This window comes from Coregonus lavaretus (genome assembly GCF_964263955.1).
Source record: "Coregonus lavaretus genome assembly, contig: HAP1_SCAFFOLD_288, whole genome shotgun sequence".
Classification (NCBI taxonomy): Eukaryota; Metazoa; Chordata; class Actinopteri; order Salmoniformes; family Salmonidae; genus Coregonus; species Coregonus lavaretus.
In genome coordinates, this window is record NW_028165217.1 from 337,308 (window position 1) to 356,806 (window position 19,499).

At 46.8% G+C, this 19,499-nt stretch overlaps 1 protein-coding gene across 1 annotated transcript; it reads right to left on the reverse strand.

Annotated features, from left to right (window-relative positions):
• Positions 1–4,373: 4,373 nt before the first annotated feature.
• LOC311116131 (methylthioribose-1-phosphate isomerase) lies at positions 4,374–12,409 on the reverse strand. The gene is made up of 6 exons (XM_084191261.1): positions 12,122–12,409; positions 7,383–7,606; positions 7,006–7,175; positions 6,612–6,788; positions 6,151–6,375; positions 4,374–5,103 (listed from the first exon to the last, which is right to left on the reverse strand). Exons 1-6 carry the CDS (start codon positions 12,251–12,253, stop codon positions 4,970–4,972), a joined length of 1,062 nt encoding a protein of 353 aa, XP_084047387.1. The 5' UTR covers positions 12,254–12,409; the 3' UTR covers positions 4,374–4,969.
• Between the last annotated feature and the right edge of the window lie 7,090 nt (positions 12,410–19,499).

Genomic DNA, 19,499 nt, shown 5'->3' on the forward strand with positions numbered 1-19,499 from the left:
TATTCACAAACACCGTCATCAGGACCTTCTCCTGTCGGTTGAAATCTCAGAGGGAGTATAAGTGATGATAGCGTTGAATTTGGCACTTAATTAATTTGGCATTTGCTTCTCCCAAGACTAGACTCATTATATTATGTCCCGAAGGATCCACACGTGCATACTACTTCGTATGAAGCAATTCTGCCCGTGCATACTAGATAGTATACTAGTGTGGTTACTGGGGACGGAGAATAAGAGGGAGGATGGATGGTTTCCTATAAGTACACTGGGAATTCACTGCATCTTAAGATACCCTCAGTAATGAGAGGTATTTTACACTATTCAATATGGTGCCCTTTGTCTGGATCTAGATGGCGTCCCAAATGGCACCCTATTCCCTATATAGTGCACTACTTTTGACCAGAACCCTATAGGGCCCTGGTCAAAAGTAGTGCACTATAAAGGAAATAGGGTGCCATTTGGGACTCCTATTATCCTGCTAAATATACAGATAACCTTTGGGTTACTAATTAAACATAAGTCTATCCTGACATTTATCAGTGTGTATGTGGTAGCGCGTATGTGTGTGATAGTGCGTGTGGTCGAGGAGGCCTCTCAGTGTAGTCTAATTAACAACAGCTTTAGCACTAAGAATCACAATAATAACAAAACAACAGATCACAGCCAAACAAGAGTAGCCTGGTTACCAGTCTGTTCGTGCTATCATTCCACTCCTTGTCATGCAAAACAATTGCCCGGGGTACAAGGAGTGGAATGTTAACACAGAACAGCATCTGGATTCCAGTCTAAAAAAAATAGTATTCGTGATAAGAGACAAACGGATTCTCGTACCCTTTAAAAAAAAGTTTTCAACTAAACACTCTACGGATGGCGACAAAGTTGCTACATTTTTCTCGACCGTTAAAACTCTCCCCTCTGATTTCTTCCAGTTCAGTTTCTCAAAATAAAAGACAAAAGAAAGAAAGGAAACCCGAAAACACAACAGTGGTGGTTGATTCTAGCCCCTTATGTGATTTGACTGCCAACAGCATCGCTGTGAGAGGAGGGGAGAGAGGGGTCTCTGTTCTACTGCGATTCTAGAAATGTGGAACAGTTATGACATTATGGATTCTACATTTCAAAATAATGTATTATTTTTTGACAGGAATGTTCTAGATAAGAATGCCTCGTGTGAACCAGAAACGCTCCAAGGGGCGAGGAGGTGTGGTGTGTTTAGAAATCAGATGAGGTTTTTGAATGAGGGATGGATGGGATAATAGAGTAGTGGATGCAGGGGTGTATTTCACCTTTGAGCTTTCAGACTTGCCTGACAACTCAAACTACTGTACATTTTTCAACTGCTCTATGTTCGCTACATACTTCAGTCTGAGCCTGCCATCTTTGAAGTATTTTGTGGTGACATCAAAATGAAGGGTGTTGTAAAAAACGAAGTCATCAGCAATTGGATAATCTCTAACCAATCAGAGTATCAAAGCCAATGATGAAAACGCTTGGTTAGCAAGACAACTTTCGGACCTCCTCTTGTATTTTTTTTTTTTTTGGGGGGGGGGGGGGGGGGGTTAAGATGGGGTTGGAGGGCTACGTTCGCCCCTGTTAGCCTGCTGTCCTCGGGCCGTCCGGAATGACAACCTATTATTCCCTATGTAGTGCACTACTTTTGACCAAAGCGCTGGTCAAAGGCAGTGCACTACATCGGTAACAGGGGTCCATTTGGGATGCGGGCCTGTCGTGTCGTGGGTGTGAGCGGTGGTGCTGGTAGTGTAAGGCAGTGAGCAGCGCAGGCCCCTGTGACATTCAGTACAACATAGAGATACAATCTTTAGAACAAACATCACCATTCCAGATTCCGTTCAATCATTGTTTAAAGCCGAGACTTCCATCTCGACCAAGAGAAAAAAAAAAAAAAAAAGGTTTTATTTTGCTTGCTTTTGTTGGCCAGGCCTAATAACATGGAGATTGGTGTTCAGTGTTTATATTGTGTTTCTGTGTAATCTGTGTAGTGGGGTGGCGTTTGATATGGTAGAGTAGGACCATGGTTTTTAAACCTCTCCTCAGGGACCCAGTTCCATGTATTGCAGCTATTCCACAGCTAGCACACTTGATTCAACTTGTCAACTAATCACCAAGGCCTCGACTAGGTTAACCAGGTGAGCTAGTTCAGGGCTACAACAGAATTGTGAAACGTCTTGAGGAGAGGTTTTATAACCCTTAGAGCAGGGGACGATATGGTACTGATTGGAACAGCAAGGTACAGACATTATGTGAGGTATAGGGAGGTAACCACAAGTTATACGCGTCAGCTGACTAGGGAGGTTTGCTCTAGATAATGTAATATCAACTTGATTTTATTGTTTTGATTTTAATAGTTCTAATTTCAATTGCTTCAGCAAGATGAATAACTTTCTGACTGGTATTAAACGACTTCTGCCTGATAGTGGTCATGTCCCAAATGGCACCCTATTCCAAATATAGTGCACTACTTTTAGCTAGAGCCTATGGGCACTAGTCAAACGTAGTGCACTATATAGGGAATAGGGTGCTGTTAGTGACTCATTCAATGTATTTTCAGCAGTCAAGTGTCATCATAGGCTATCAATTTTCTTAAACTCACATTTCTATAAAAAGCTTTTACAGAGAAAACGACATGTTAATATACATTTTTTTGATTGAGTATAATTGTTAAATTGTCCTTCCAAACAATGTTTGGAGAACTCTACGTGAATTTGATTAGGATTTTGTTTTGACCAGTTCTTCTAAATGGGATCAGTTAGTTCTGTACATATGTACAGTCGTGGTCAAAAGTTTTGAGAATGACACAAATACTAATTTTCACAAAGTCTGCTGCCTCAGTTTTGAAAATGGCAATTTGCATATACTCCAGAATGTCATGAAGAGTGATCAGATGAATTGCAATTAATTGCAAAGTCCCTCTGTGCCATGAAAATGAACTTAATCCCCAAAAAACATTTCCACTGCATTTCAGCCCTGCCACAAAAGGACCAGCTGCCATCATGTCAGTGATTCTCTCGTTAACACAGGTGAGAGTGTTGACGAGGACAAGGCTGGAGATCACTCTGTCATGCTGATTGAGTTAGAATAACAGACTGGAAGCTTTAAAAGGAGGGTGGTGCTTGAAATCATTGTTCTTCCTCTGTTAACCATGGTTACCTGCAAGGAAACACGTGCCGTCATCATTGCTTTGCACAAAAAGGGCTTCACAGGCAAGGATATTGCTGCTAGTAAGATTGCACCTAAATCAACCATTTATCGGATCATCAAGAACTTCAAGGAGAGAGGTTCAATTGTTGTGAAGAAGGCGTCAGGACCGTCTCCTAAAGTTGATTCAGCTGCGGGATCGGGGCACCACCAGTGCAGAGCTTGCTCAGGAATGGCAGCAGGCAGGTGTGAGTGCATCTGCACGTGCAGTGAGGTCGAAGACTTTTGGAGGATGGCCTGGTGTCAAGAAGGGCAGCAAAGAAGCCACTTCTCTCCAGGAAAAACATCAGGGACAGACTGATATTCTGCAAAAGGTACAGGGATTGGACTGTTGAGGACTGGGGTAAAGTCATTTTCTCTGATGAATCCCCTTTCCGATTGTTTGGGGCATCTGGAAAACACCTTGTCCGGAGAAGACAAGGTGAGCGCTACCATCAGTCCTGTGTCATGCCAACAGTAAAGCATCCTGAGACCATTCATGTATGGGGTTGCTTCTCAGCCAAGGGAGTGGGCTCTCTCACAATTTTGCCTAAGAACACAGCCATGAATAAAGAATGGTACCAACACATCCTCAGAGAGCAACTTCTCCCAACCATCCAAGAACAGTTTGGTGACGGACAATGCCTTTTCCAGCATGATGGAGCACCTTGCCATAAGGCAAAAGTGATAACTAAGTGGCTCGGGGAACAAAACATCGAAATTTTGGGTCCATGGCCAGGAAACTTCCCAGACCTTAATCCCATTGAGAACTTGTGGTCGATCCTCAAGAGGCGGGTGGACAAACAAAAACCCACAAATTCTGAAAACTCCAACCATTGATTATGCAAGAATGGGCTGCCATCAGTCAGGATGTGGCCCAGAAGTTAATTGACAGCATGCCAGGGCGGATTGCAGAGCTCTTGAAAAAGAAGGGTCAACACTGCAAATATTGACACTTTGCATACACTTAATGTAATTGTCAATAAAAGCCTTTGACACTTATGGAATGCTTGTAATTATACTTCAGTATACCATAGTAACATCTGACAAAACTATCTCATAACACTGAAGCAGCGAACTTTGTTAAGACCAATACTTGTGTCATTCTCAAAACGTTTGACCACGACTGTACACTACTAGTGGTGATCATATTTATTTACAAGTCCCGCAGCAGCATCGAAATCTCACTTTAAGAACCACAAAGTGTTCAAAAAGCTTTTAATAGACAAATGGGTTCACTAGTAAGAACCCTGTAAGGGAAAGAAAACACAGGCTAATGTTCTCTTCCTGGTTGAACAGGTTTTGTTTTTCAAACAGAGACCAGAATTTTAGTCACGCTACTTATTAACCAATCACTGTTACTGGTCTGACTTAAGGGCGGAGTGAAGCTGAGCCTTGATTGTCACTGCGGAAGCCATTTTGTAGGAGGGAGAGAGAGAAGGAGCGCAAGAGCTTCACACAGCGACAGGGATATAGATCACTGGACAATAGATGAACACAGGAGAGACCAGAGAGAGGAGAGAGGGAGGGAGGGACAGGAGTCGGGGATTGTAGGTGTGCATGTGTCTGAGTTACTGCATAATGTGTGTGTGAGACCGTAAAACGCGTGAGTGTGTATGTTTGTGTAACACTGACTGTGTGTGTATGTGAATGTAACAAAACTGACTTCCACCTCATCTGTGTGTGTGAGGACGTATAAGTCATATGAGAGAGTGAGAGCAGGAATAATAAGGTGCAGTAGCGCTCGGCGGCCAGCGGGTGGTGATAGCGCCGTCTACAGGGCAGTGAGACGGCCGGTGAGTGCTGCCTGCAGCTCCGAGGGCAGAAACACCCCCAGCTCTGTGATGATGCCCCCCGTTATCAGCTGGTGGGGGGTCACGTCAAACGCCGGGTTCCATACATCAATACCTTGAGAGGAGGAGAGCGAGAGATCGGGGGGAACGGGGAGACGAGAGGGGGGGGGGGGGGGGTATATAGAGAGGGAGAGAGATGGGGGAAGGGACAGAGAGCAAGATAAATTAGGGGGAGGGGGGTTAGGGAGAGAGGATAAAGAAGGGAAGGTAAATAATTGTAGAGTGAGGGGGTAAAGGGAGAGGGAGGGAAAAGGAAAGCGAGCAGGAACACCCCAGGGAACAGTGGGTCTATTAAAGAAGAGTAGAATATAATTACTGTGATGTCACAGAGCTCCTTTTCTCCTCTAGTTGTATAATTAGAGAGACGTGTCACAAGTCAATCAGCTCTGGTACATACTCCAGAGAATACACTACACTGTTCCCTCTGTCTGGATCTACCAGGGACTATACTGTTATATCTCTATCATGCTCCCCAGCTCTATTAGTATCTTTATCAATATATGCCTGCCTGCCACTGTCTGTCTCTCTCTGCCACTGTCTGTCTCTCTCTGCCATTGTCTGTCTCTCTCTCTCTCTCTCTGCCACTGTCTGTCTCTCTGCCACTGTCTCTCTCTCTCTCTCTCTGCCACTGTCTGTCTCTCTGCCACTGTCTCTCTCTCTCTCTCTGCCACTGTCTGTCTCTCTGCCACTGTCTCTCTCTCTCTCTCTCTCTCTGCCACTGTCTCTCTGTCTCTCTGCCACTGTCTCTCTGTCTCTCTGCCACTGTCTCTCTCTCTCTCTGCCACTGTCTCTCTGTCTCTCTGCCACTGTCTCTCTCTGCCACTGTCTGTCTCTCTTCCACTGTCTGTCTGTCTCTCTCTCTGCCACTGTCTGTCTGTCTCTCTCTCTGCCACTGTCTGTATGTCTCTCTCTCGGCCACTGTCTGTCTGTCTCTGCCACTCTCTCTCTCTCTGCCACTGTCTCTCTCTCTGCCACTGTCTCTCTCTCTGCCACTGTCTCTCTCTCTCTGTCCATCACCACCTAGCTTCTCCACACCTCATTAACTCACTGTCTGGCATCACACACGCACACGCACCCCCCCCCCACACACACACACTCGTACCCGGGGCAGCAATGGGTACTCCGTTGATGCTGGTGAGTTCCTCGGCGGGGCGCTCCTCGATGACAATGTGCCGGCCGCTCTCCAGACTCAGGTCACATGACGTGCTGGGCGCCGCCACGTAGAACGGGATCCCATGGTGCTTTGCGGCAATGGCCAGCTGGTACGTGCCGATTTTGTTGGCCGTGTCGCCGTTAGCAACCACCCTGTCGGCCCCGACGACCACAGCTGAGAGAGGGGGGGGGGGGGGGGGGAGAGGGGGAGAGAGAGAGAGGGGGGGAGAGAGAGAGAGAGAAAATAACAGTATAGTGATAAGAGATTGATAGAACAGCAAACCAGACCACAGTTATTGGAGGAGGAAGGAAAGACAGAAGAGAGGAAGACAGACAGACAGACAGGCAGACAGAAGACAGGCAGACAGAAGACAGGCAGACAGAAGACAGGCAGACCGAGTCTGTGTATACCTGTGATGCTCTTCTCTCTCATGGTGAGTGCAGCCATGCTGTCTGTGATGAGAGTAGCAGGGAACCCTTCAGCCACGGCCTCATAGGCTGTCAGTCTGGCCCCTTGGTTATAGGGCCTGGTCTCTGTACAATACATACGCTTCAGTCTACCCAGAGTATGGAGGGAACGCACCACACCTGGAGACACACACACACACACACAGGTTATAGGGCCTGGTCTCTGTACAATACATACGCTTCAGTCTACCTAGAGTATGGAGGGAACGCACCACACCTGGAGACACACACACACACACACTGGTTATAGGGCCTGGTCTCTGTACAATACATACGCTTCAGTCTACCAGAGCATGGAGACATACACACTCTCTTTCTCTCTCTCTCTCTCTCTTACCCAGGGCGGTGCCGTATCCTGCAGTGGCCAGTGAGCCGGTGTTGCAGTGTGTTAGGATGGTGACAGAGTCTCGGGGAACACCAGACAGGATGTGTTGAGCTCCGTAGTTACCGATCTTCTTGTTGTCATTGACATCACGCTCCAGCATCTCCTCGATCCAGCCAATCACACTGCAGGACGAGCGGGATGAGAGGAGAGGGAGTTATTGGATGATGTGTGTGTCTGTCACAAAGCAGTTATCTTTCACTATCATCTTCCCTTTTACCACTGAGTTGTTCTGGGTTTTTCCTCCATGCTCTCTCTCTCTGCCAACTCCATCAGTTCTCTCATTACTCCCCCCCATCCTTCCCTACATCTCTCTCTCCCTACATCCGTACCTCTCTGTGAGTTGTTCTGGGTTTTTCTCCATGCTCTCGTTCTCGGCAAACTCCATCAGTTCTCGGGCAGCCCGGCCCATGTTGACGGCCGTGGGTCTTGCAGAGGTCAGGTGACACAGAGATTCCCTGATGAAGGTCACGGGGTCGTTGCCCCCGGCGCCCGCGCGCAGCTCCACTGCCAGGCTCAGACAACCTACGATGGCAATTGCAGGAGCCCCCCGCACCTGGAGGGAGAGAGGGAAGGATGGAGAGGGAATGGAGGGAGGGAGGGAGAGGGAACCAGACATAATGTTGGAATTCAGCCTTTGAACATTTCTTGTGATCCTCCAGGTAAACCAGAGGAGGAGGACCTGTGTGTCTATCAAACTCTCTCATTGGTCTTTATCATACACCAGTCTCCACCTGTCCCTCCTCTACAACGCTCTCATTGGTCTTTATCATACACCAGTCTCCACCTGTCCCTCCTCTACAACGCTCTCATTGGTCTTTATCATACACCAGTCACCACCTGTCCCTCCTCTACAACGCTCTCATTGGTCTTTATCATACACCAGTCTCCACCTGTCCCGCCTCTACAACTCTCTCATTGGTCTTTATCATACACCAGTCTCCACCTATCCCTCCTCTACAACTCTCTCATTGGTCTTTATCATACACCAGTCTCCACCTATCCCTCCTCTACAACTCTCTCATTGGTCTTTATCATACACCAGTCTCCACCTATCCCTCCTCTACAACTCTCTCATTGGTCTTTATCATACACCAGTCTCCACCTGTCCCTCCTCTACAACTCTCTCATTGGTCTTTATCATACACCAGTCTCCACCTGTCCCTCCTCTACAACGCTCTCATTGGTCTTTATCATACACCAGTCTCCACCTGTCCCTCCTCTACAACTCTCTCATTGGTCTTTATCATACACCAGTCTCCACCTGTCCCTCCTCTACAACTTTCTCATTGGTCTTTATCATACACCAGTCTCCACCTGTCCCTCCTCTACAACTCTCTCATTGGTCTTTATCATACACCAGTCTCCACCTGTCCCTCCTCTACAACTCTCTCATTGGTCTTTATCATACACCAGTCTCCACCTGTCCCTCCTCTACAACTCTCTCATTGGTCTTTATCATACACCAGTCTCCACCTGTCCCTCCTCTACAACTCTCTCATTGGTCTTTATCATCCACCAGTCTCCACCTGTCCCTCCTCGTCCTGTTGGGACCCTGTCCCTCCTCTACAACTCTCTCCTGTCCAGAAGACGTCGTCTTGCAGTTGCAGGTAGATGGATGACTGAAACTATGCAGTATCACATTTACATCATTTAGCAGACGCTCTTATCCAGAGCCACTTACTAATTGGTGCAGTCACCTGATGATAGCCAGTGGGATATAACCACTTTACCATTTTGTTTTGTTTTAGTTTATTATTATTTTTATTATTATTATTTTATATATTTTGTGGGTAGAAGGATTAGTTTTATACTATCCCAGGTATTCCTTAAAGAGGTAGGGTTTCAAGTGTCTCCGGAAGGTGGTCAGTGACTCCGCTGTCCTGTATGAGGCGAAACCTGACATGACTGTATGAGGCGATACCTGACATGACTGTATGAGGCGATACCTGACATGACTGTATGAGGCGATACCTGACATGACCGTATGAGGCGATACCTGACATGACCGTATGAGGCGATACCTGACATGACTGTATGAGGCGATACCTGACATGACTGTATGAGGCGATACCTGACATGACTGTATGAGGCGATACCTGACATGACTGTATGAGGCGATACCTGACATGACCGTATGAGGCGATACCTGACATGACTGTATGAGGCGATACCTGACATGACTGTATGAGGAGATACCTGACATGACTATATGCAGACACACACAAAGCAGGGCGATAGTCTCTACCTTCTTGCCCTTTGTGCTGTTGTCTGTGCCCAATAATGTTTGTACCATGTCTTGTGCTGCTACCATGTTGTGCTGCTGCCATGGTGTGTTTGCTACCATGTTGTTGTCGTGTTGGGTTGCTACCTTGCTATGTTGTCATCTTAGGTCTCTCTTTATGTAGTGGTCTCTCTAGTTGTGATGTGTGTTTGGTCATATATACACACACACACACACACACACTACCAGTCAAAAGTTTGGACACACCTACTCATTCAAGGGTTTATTTTTTACTATTTTCATAAAACGATGAAATAACACATATGGAATCATGTAGTAGCCAAAAAAGTGTTAAACAAATCTAAATATTTTTGAGATTCTTCAAATAGCCACCCTTTGCCTTGATGGCAGCTTTGCACACTCTTGGCATTCTCTCAACCAGCTTCACCTGGAATGCTTTTCCAACAGTCTTGAAGGAGTTCCCACATATGCTGAGCACTTGTTGGCTGTTTTCCTTCACTCTGCGGTCCGACTCATCCCAAACCATCTCAATTGGGTTGAGGTCGGGGGATTGTGGAGGCCAGGTCATCTGATGCAGCACTCCATCACTCTCCTTGGTAAAATAGCCCTTACAGAGCCTGGAGGTGTGTTGGGTCATTGTCCTGTTGAAAAACAAATGATAGTCCCACTAAGCCCAAACCAGATGGGATGGCGTATCGCTGCAGAATGCTGTGGTAGCCTTGCTGGTTAAGACCCCACACCATAACACCTCCTCCTCCATGCTTTACGGTGGGAACTACACATGCAGAGATCATCCGTTCACCCACACCGCGTCTCACAAAGACACGGCGGTTGGAACCAAAAATCTCCAATTTGGACTCCAGACCAAACGACACATTTCCACAGGTCTAAAGTCCATTGCTCGTGTTTCTTGGCACAAGCAGGTCTCTTCTTCTTATTGGTGTCCTTTAGTAGTGGTTTCTTTGCAGCAATTCAACCATGAAGCCCTGATTCACACAGTCCCCTCTGAACAGTTGATGTTGAGATGTGTCTGACTTGAACTCTGTGAAGCACTTATTTGGGCTGCAATTTCTGAGGCTGGTAACTAATGAACTTATCCTCTGCAGCAGAGCTAACTCTGGGTCTTCCATTACTGTGGCGGTCCTCTTGAGAAGCAGCTTCATGAGGTAGTCACCTGGAATGCATTTCAATTAACAGGTGTGCCACGACGCCAGGACAGCGGAGTCACTCACCACCTTCCGGAGACACTTGAAACCGCACCTCTTTAAGGAATACCTGGGATAGGATAAAGTCATCCTTCTACCCCCCCTTAACCCATCCCAAAAAAAAAAAAAAGTGTAAGTGGCTCTGGATAAGAGCGTCTGCTAAATTATGTAAATGTAAATGTAAGCAGTTTCATCATAGCGCTTGATGGTTTTTGCGACTGCACTTGAAGAAACTTTCAAAGTTCTTGAAATGTTCCGTATTGACTGACATTCATGTCTTAAAGTAATGACGGACTGTCATTTCTCTTTGCTTATTTGAGCTGTTCTTGCCATAATATGGACTTGGTCTTCTACCAAATAGGGCTATCTTCTGTATACCCCCCCCTACCTTGTCACAACACAACTGATTGGCTCAAACATTAAGAAGGAAATAAATTCGACAAATTAAGTTTTAAGAAGGCACACCTGTTAATTGAAATGCATTCCAGGTGACTACCTCATGAAGCTGGTTGAGAGAATGCCAAGAGTGTGCACAGCTGTCATCAATGCAAAGGGCAGCTATTTGAAGAATCTCAAATATATATTTAAACACACAGCAGGACAGTGAGGTGGTGTATGATGTCACCAGTGTGTGAGAGATCAGCGTTAGCTAGGTATCATCCATCCATCCATCCCCAGGGACACAGAGAGACTACTATTACTATCACCATGACATCATCATCCTGTTTAAGGGGCATTCTGTCACAGGTCTGAAGTTGGACTGATGCTCAGATGGAGAGTATCTCACAGTGTGTGTGAGTGTGGGAGTAAAGAGGAGAGAGAGAAAGACAGAAAGAGAGAGATAGAGAGGGTGTCTGTATCAATGGAAGGAGGTTTATTATGACGAATATAAAGAAAGAGAAGCAGTCTATTTGACAGATCAACAAAACACCTCTCCCCATCAGAGCCAATCGTGATAAAAGCCGTCGCCAAACAACAAGCGGCAGAACAACGACTGCAGGCGCGAACAAAACCCCGGGAATCGGTCATTAATAATGCATAGACAATCTTTACCGTGAGAGCAAGAGCAAGGGGCGTTTTCATGGGTGGGTGCGGATACCGGTCACGGTGGTTTTGTCGGTGTTAACGTTAAATAAATAATAGGATCCTTTTCTCGTTTAGGATCACGTTAAATAGCCAAACCGGGCCGGTGGCTGATGAAAACGAACGAGTGTCACACTGTGTGTGTGTGAGCCAGCCCCGACCGTCCACACCCGGGCCGGTATTCCATGCAATACGGCGCTGCAGACGATAGCAATCGGTGGAAATAGCAGGGCCGGTCAAAACACACAGGCCATGGACTTCAACAAATAGCCTATCACAGGCCACAAGACCTTTGCCCATGCACACCGTTCATGCAGCCGTACATACATGCTATGTGACAGAACGGAGAGCAGGGTGCACAGCTCACACAAAAGATCGACCCTGTTTGACACAAAGACACCCGCAGTCAACATAGCTACACGCTATGGTGGAAACACTGCTAACTATGCTAGACCAACACACACACGGGGAGATGACACGGAGTGAGCGTGGAAAGGAAACGTGAGGGGTAGAAGACGGAGAGAGTGATATTTCTTGCCTTCATGGACTTGATCGCTTCATAGCCGTCCTGCACCGTGCGGACCTCGTCGAACACAGTCTCATGCGGTAGGAGCAGCTGGTTAAGAATCTGCAGAGATCCGGCCCGGTAACGGATCGCCTCGAGCGTCATGACCCGCGAACGAGATGGATCGGATGGCACAACACACTACTCCCGGTTGCCGTTTCGAATCGTTGTGGGTTGGTAGAGGATAAAAGTGCTGGAAAATGAATGTTAGCTGGCTGTGGGAAAGAGAGAGGGGGAGCTCAGAAAACCTCCGACTGACACACATACGGAACCACGTGCTTACCCCGGCAGGAAACCGACCCTGCCTTTCGGAGCTCTGTCTACGCCCACCTCTCGCGCGCTCTTTTTCATCGGTGACAGGTCTTCTCTCTGCCCGCCTTTTGTTTGTAGAATTGTAGCGTTCAGATAAATCGTATTAGCATAACAGGAGTTGAGCCGTTGCTCATTCCTCCCCTTCAACAATGGAGCAGGCTGCGGCCTCCTCTCCTCTCGGGGTTGAGGGAGAACTAAGGAACACATACTGAAGCCATTGTCTACACTCTATAGTCCTCCCTCTGCAGCTATAGCCCTACACAGACTAGACTAGCTCTATACTGAGTCTAAGCTATATACAACACTATAGACCTCTGCATAGACTGTACTATAGTCCTCTCTGCAGCTATAGACTGTACTAGTCCTCTCTGCATAGACTGTACTATAGTCCTCTCTGCATAGACTGTACTATAGTCCTCTGTATAGACTGTACTTTAGTCCTCTGCAGCTATAGACTGTACTATAGTCCTCTGCAGCTATGGACTGTACTATAGTCCTCTGCATAGACTGTACTATAGTCCTCTGCAGCTATATACTGTACTATAGTCCTCTGCAGCTATAGACTGTACTATAGTCCTCTGCAGCTATAGACTGTACTCTAGTCCTCTGCAGCTATAGACTGTACTCTAGTCCTCTGCAGCTATAGACGGTACTATAGTCCTCTGCAGCTATAGACTGTACTCTAGTCCTCTGCAGCTATAGACTGTACGCTAGTCCTCTGCAGCTATAGACTGTACTCTAGTCCTCTGCAGCTATAGACTGTACTCTAGTCCTCTGCAGCTATAGACTGTACTCTAGTCCTCTGCAGCTATAGACTGTACTCTAGTCCTCTGCAGCTATAGACGGTACTCCAGTCCTCTGCAGCTATAGACTGTACTCTAGTCCTCTGCAGCTATAGACGGTACTATAGTCCTCTGCAGCTATAGACTGTACTCTAGTCCTCTGCAGCTATAGACTGTACTCTAGTCCTCTGCAGCTATAGACGGTACTCTAGTCCTCTGCAGCTATAGACGGTACTCCAGTCCTCTGCAGCTATATACTGTACTCTAGTCCTCTGCAGCTATAGACAGTACTATAGTCCTCTGCAGCTATAGACTGTACTATAGTCCTCTCTGGAGCTATAGACTGTACTATAGTCCTCTGCAGCTATAGACTGTACTATAGTCCACTCTGCAGCTATAGACTGTACTCTAGTCCTCTGCAGCTATAGACTGTACTCTAGTCCTCTGCAGCTATAGACTGTACTCTAGTCCTCTGCAGCTATAGACTGTACTATAGTCCTCTGCAGCTATAGACTGTACTCTAGTCCTCTGCAGCTATAGACCTCTCTGCAGCTATAGACTGCTAGAGTAGACTATAGAGTCTATAGAATACACTATAGAGACTTGACTAGCTGTATACTGAGCTATATATATACACTGTTAAAAAAAACAAAGGGAACACTTAAACAACACATCCTAGATCTGAATGAATGAAATAATCTTATTAAATATTTTTTTCTTTACATGGTTGAATGTGCTGACAACAAAATCACACAAAAATTATCAATGGAAATCAAATGTATCAACCCATGGAGGTCTGGATTTGGAGTCACCCTCAAAATTAAAGTGGAAAACCACACTACAGGCTGATTCAACTTTGATGTAATGTCCTTAAAACAAGTCAAAATGAGGCTCAGTAGTGTGTGTGGCCTCCACGTGCCTGTATGACCTCCCAACAACGCCTGGGCATGCTCCTGATGAGGTGGCGGATGGTCTCCTGAGGGATCTCCTCCCAGACCTGGACTAAAGCATCCGCCAACTCCTGGACAGTCTGTGGTGCAACGTGGCGTTGGTGGATGGAGCGAGACATGATGTCCCAGATGTGCTCAATTGGATTCAGGTCTGGGGAACGGGCGAGCCAGTCCATAGCATCAATGCCTTCCTCTTGCAGGAACTGCTGACACACTCCAGCCACATGAGGTCTAGCATTGTCTTGCATTAGGAGGAACCCAGGGCCAATCGCACCAGCATATGGTCTCACAAGGGGTCTGAGGATCTCATCTCGGTACCTAATGGCAGTCTGGCTACCTCTGGCGAGCACATGGAGGGCTGTGCGGCCCCCAAAGATATGCCACCCCACACCATGACTGACCCACCGCCAAACCGGTCATGCTGGAGGATGTTGCAGGCAGCAGAACGTTCTCCACGGCGTCTCCAGACTCTGTCACGTCTGTCACGTGCTCAGTGTGAACCTGCTTTCATCTATGAAGAGCACAGGACGCCAGTGGTGAATTTGCCAATCTTGGTGTTCTCTGGCAAATGCCAAACGTCCTGCACGGTGTTGGGCTGTAAGCACAACCCCCACCTGTGGACGTCGGGCCCTCATACCACCCTCATGGAGTCTGTTTCTGACCGTTTGAGCAGACACATTTGTGGCATGCTGGAGGTCATTTTGCAGGGCTCTGGCAGTGCTCCTCCTGCTCCTCCTTGCACAAAGGCGGAGGTAGCGGTCCTGCTGCTGGGTTGTTGCCCTCCTACGGCCTCCTCCACGTCTCCTGATGTACTTGCCTGTCTCCTGCTAGCGCCTCCATGCTCTGGACACTACGCTGACAGACACAGCAAACCTTCTTGCCACAGCTCGCAAAGAAAACAGCGCCGGAGAAGATGGCTGCCGTTTTACAGCCCTCTAACCAATTGTACTATTATGTGTGTTTTTCCGCGTTATTTGTAATTTATTTTGTACATAATGTTTCTGCCATCGTCTCTTATAACCAAAAAGAGCTTCTGGATATCAGGACAGCGATTACTCACCTCGTATTGGACGAAGATTTTTTCTTCAACGAGGCGGCCGCGAAGGATATCATACAGACACCCGACAAGGCCCAAATCCCGTCATTCGCGTGAGGAAGAGACGGAGATATCGTGGACGTAGATCGGGGTGCCTTGTAAGGATCCGACGGCGAGCGAGTAAACTGCCTCTTCCATCAATCCTATTAGCCAACGTGCAATCTTTTGAAAATAAATTGGATGACTTAAGATTATGGTTATCCTACCAAAGGGACATTAAAAACTGTAATATCTTATGTTTCACCGAGTCGTGGCTGAACGACGACAATGATAACATTCAGCTAGCAGGCTATACGCTACATCGGCAGGACAGAACGGCTGACTCCGGTAAGACAAGGGGTGGCGGTCTGTGTATATTTGTAAACAACAGCTGGTGCACAAAATCAAATACTAAGGAAGTCTCGAGGTTTTGCTCACCTGAGGTAGAGTATCTTATGATAAGCTGTAGACCACACTATTTACCAAGAGAGTTTTCATCTATATTTTTCATAGCTGTCTATTTACCACCACAAACCAATGCTGGCATTAAGATTGCACTGAATGAGTTATACAAGGCCATTAATCAACAGGTAAACGCTCATCCAGATGCAGCGCTCCTAGTGGCCGGGGACTTTAATGCAGGGAAACTTAAATCCGTTCTACCTAATTTCTACCAGCATGTTAAATGTGCAACCAGAGGGAAAAAAACTCTAGACCACCTTTACTCCACACACAGAGACGCATACAAAGCTCTCCCTCGCCCTCCATTTGGCAAATCTGACCATAACTCTATCCTCCTGATTCCTGCTTATAAGCAAAAACTAAAGCAGGAAGCACCAATGACTCGGTTAATAAAAAAGTGGTCAGATGACGCAGATGCTAAGCTACAGGACTGTTTTGCTAGCACAGACTGGAACATGTTCCGGGACTCTTCAGACAGCATTGAGGAGTACACCACATCAGTCACTGGCTTCATCAATAAGTGCATCGATGATGTCGTCCCCACAGTGACCGTACGTACATACCCCAACCAGAAGCCATGGATTACAGGAAACATCCGCACTGAGCTAAAGGGTAGAGCTGCCGCTTTCAAGGAACGGGACTCTAACCCGGACGCTTATAAGAAATCCCGCTATGACCTCCGACGAACCATCAAACAGGCAAAGAGTCAATACAGTACTAAGATTGAATCGTACTACACTGGCTCTGACGCTCGTCGGATGTGGCAGGGCTTGAAAACTATTACAGACTACAAAGGGAAGCACAGCCGCGAGCTGCCCAGTGACACAAGCCTACCAGACGAGCTAAACCACTTCTATGCTCGCTTCGAGGCAAGCAACACTGAAGCATGCATGAGAGCACCAGCTGTTCCGGATGACTATGTGATCACGCTCTCCGTAGCCGATGTGAGTAAGACTTTTAAGCAGGTCAACATTCACAAGGCCGCAGGGCCAGACGGATTACCAGGACGTGTACTCCGAGCATGTGCTGACCAACTGGCAAGTGTCTTCACTGACATTTTCAACATGTCCCTGACTGAGTCTGTAATACCAACATGTTTCAAGCAGACCACCATAGTCCCCGTGCCCAAGGACTCTAAGATAACCTGCCTAAATGACTACCGATCCGTAGCACTGACGTCTGTAGCCATGAAGTGCTTTGAAAGGCTGGTCATGGCTCACATCAACAGCATTATCCCAGAAACCCTAGACCCACTCCAATTTGCATACCGCCCCAACAGATCCACAGATGATGCAATCTCTATTGCACGCCACACTGCCCTTTCCCACCTGAACAAGAGGAACACCTACGTGAGAATGCTATTCATTGACTACAGCTCAGCATTCAACACCATAGTGCCCTCTAAGCTCATCACTAAGCTAAGGATCCTGGGACTAAACACCTCCCTCTGCAACTGGATCCTGGACTTCCTGACGGGCCGCCCCCAGGTAGTAAGGGTAGGTAACAACACATCTGCCACACTGATCCTCAACACGGGGGCCCCTCAGGGGTGCGTGCTCAGTCCCCTCCTGTACTCTCTGTTCACCCATGACTGCATGGCCAGGCACGACTCCAACACCATCATTAAGTTTGCCGACGACACAACAGTGGTAGGCCTGATCACTGACAATGATGAGACAGCCTATAGGGAGGTGGTCAGAGATCTGGCCGTGTGGTGCCAGGACAACAACCTCTCCCTCAACATGACCAAGACAAAGGAGATGATTGTGGACTACAGGAAAAAAAAGAGGACTGAGCACGCCCCCATTCTCATCGACGGGGCTGTAGTGGAACAGGTTGAGAGCTTCAAGTTCCTTGGTGTCCACATCACCAACGAACTATCATGGTCCAAACACACCAAGACAGTCGTGAAGAGGGCACGACAAAGCCTATTCCCCCTCAGGAGACTAAAAAGATTTGGCATGGGTCCTCAGATCCTCAAAAAATTCTACAGCTGCACCATCGAGAGCATCATGACTGGTTGCATCACCGCCTGGTATGGCAACTGCTTGGCCTCCGTCCGCAAGGCACTACAGAGGGTAGTGCGTACGGCCCAGTACATCACTGGGGCAAAGCTTCCTGCCATCCAGGACTTCTATACCAGGCGGTGTCAGAGGAAGGCCCTCAAAATTGTCAAAGACTCCAGCCACCCTAGTCATAGACTGTTCTCTCTGCTACCGCACGGCAAGCGGTACCGGAGTGCCAAGTCTAGGTCCAAAAGACTTCTCAACAGCTTCTACCCCCAAGCCATAAGACTCCTGAACAGCTAATCATGGCTACCCGGACTATTTGCACTGCCCCCCCACCCCATCCTTTTTACGCTGCTGCTACTCTGTTAAGTATTTATGCATAGTCACTTTAACTCTACCCACATGTACATATTACCTCAACTACCTCAACTAGCCGGTGCCCCCGCACATTGACTCTGCCACGGAACCCCCCTGTATATATAGCCTCCCTACTGTCACTTTATTTTACTTCTGCTCTTTTTTTTTCTCAACACCTTTTTTTGTTGTTGTTTTATTTTTACTTTTTTTTGTTTAAAATAAATGCACTGTTGGTTAAGGGCTGTAAGTAAGCATTTCACTGTAATGTCTGCACCTGTTGTATTCGGCGCATGTGACCAATACAATTTGATTTGATTTGATTTTGATGTGCCATCCTGGATGAGCTGCACTACCTGAGCCACTTGTGTGGGTTGTAGACTCCGTCTCATGCTACCACTAGAGTGAAAGCACCGCCAGCATTCAAAAGTGACCAAAACATCAGCCAGGAAGCATAGGAACTGAGAAGTGGTCTGTGGTCACCACCTGCAAAACCAGTCCTTTATTGGGGGGTGTCTTGCTAATTGCCTATAATTTCCACCTGTTGTCTATACCATTTGCACAACAGCATGTGAAATTTATTGTCAATCAGTGTTGCTTCCTAAGTGGACAGTTTGATTTCACAGAAGTGTGATTGACTTAAGAGTTACATTGTGTTGTTTAAGTGTTCCCTTTATTTTTTTGAGCAGTGTATATATATAGTCAGTCTAGAGAGCTAATGTAGACAATACTGGTGTCTGGAGATGTGCTTTGGGACCACCAGTATTATTAAATCAATGCATCTCTCTCACACACACACACAAATACATGAAACAAACACAATATACAGGCGTAATTCATTCTGATATTTTAATCCAACCATGATTCCCCTCCCAAAACATTTCACAACATAATTATAATGCCAGTAAATAGTTAATTATCCATCACCTTTGGACACACATCTTCATTTAAAAATAGACCCATAGCCAACGCTGTATATATAATATATTAACAAGTCTATACTGACTGATTGCCAACAACGAATGAAAAAATGCAAATATAATTTTAAAATAAAACTGAGATCAGTTTAGCCTTTTAGATCATAATGAATAAGACTATATGGATAGGTTGGGACCTGATCCTGGATCAGCACTCCAACTCTGAGATGCAGTGGATACGGGGCCAGATCCCACTACAGTAGGCTACTATACTGTTGTAGTTTGGGGAGTAAATAAGAAACAGGAAACAAACAAAGAGAGAGAGAGGAGAAGTGAGTCCAGTAGGCCTGGTGGTAGGCTACATTTACTGTTATAGTTATGGAGTACAGAGAGAGAGAGAGAGAGAGAGAGAGAGAGAGAGAGAGAGAGAGAGAGAGAGAGAGAGGAGAAGGAGTCCAGTAGGCCTGGTGGTAGGCTACATTTACTGTTA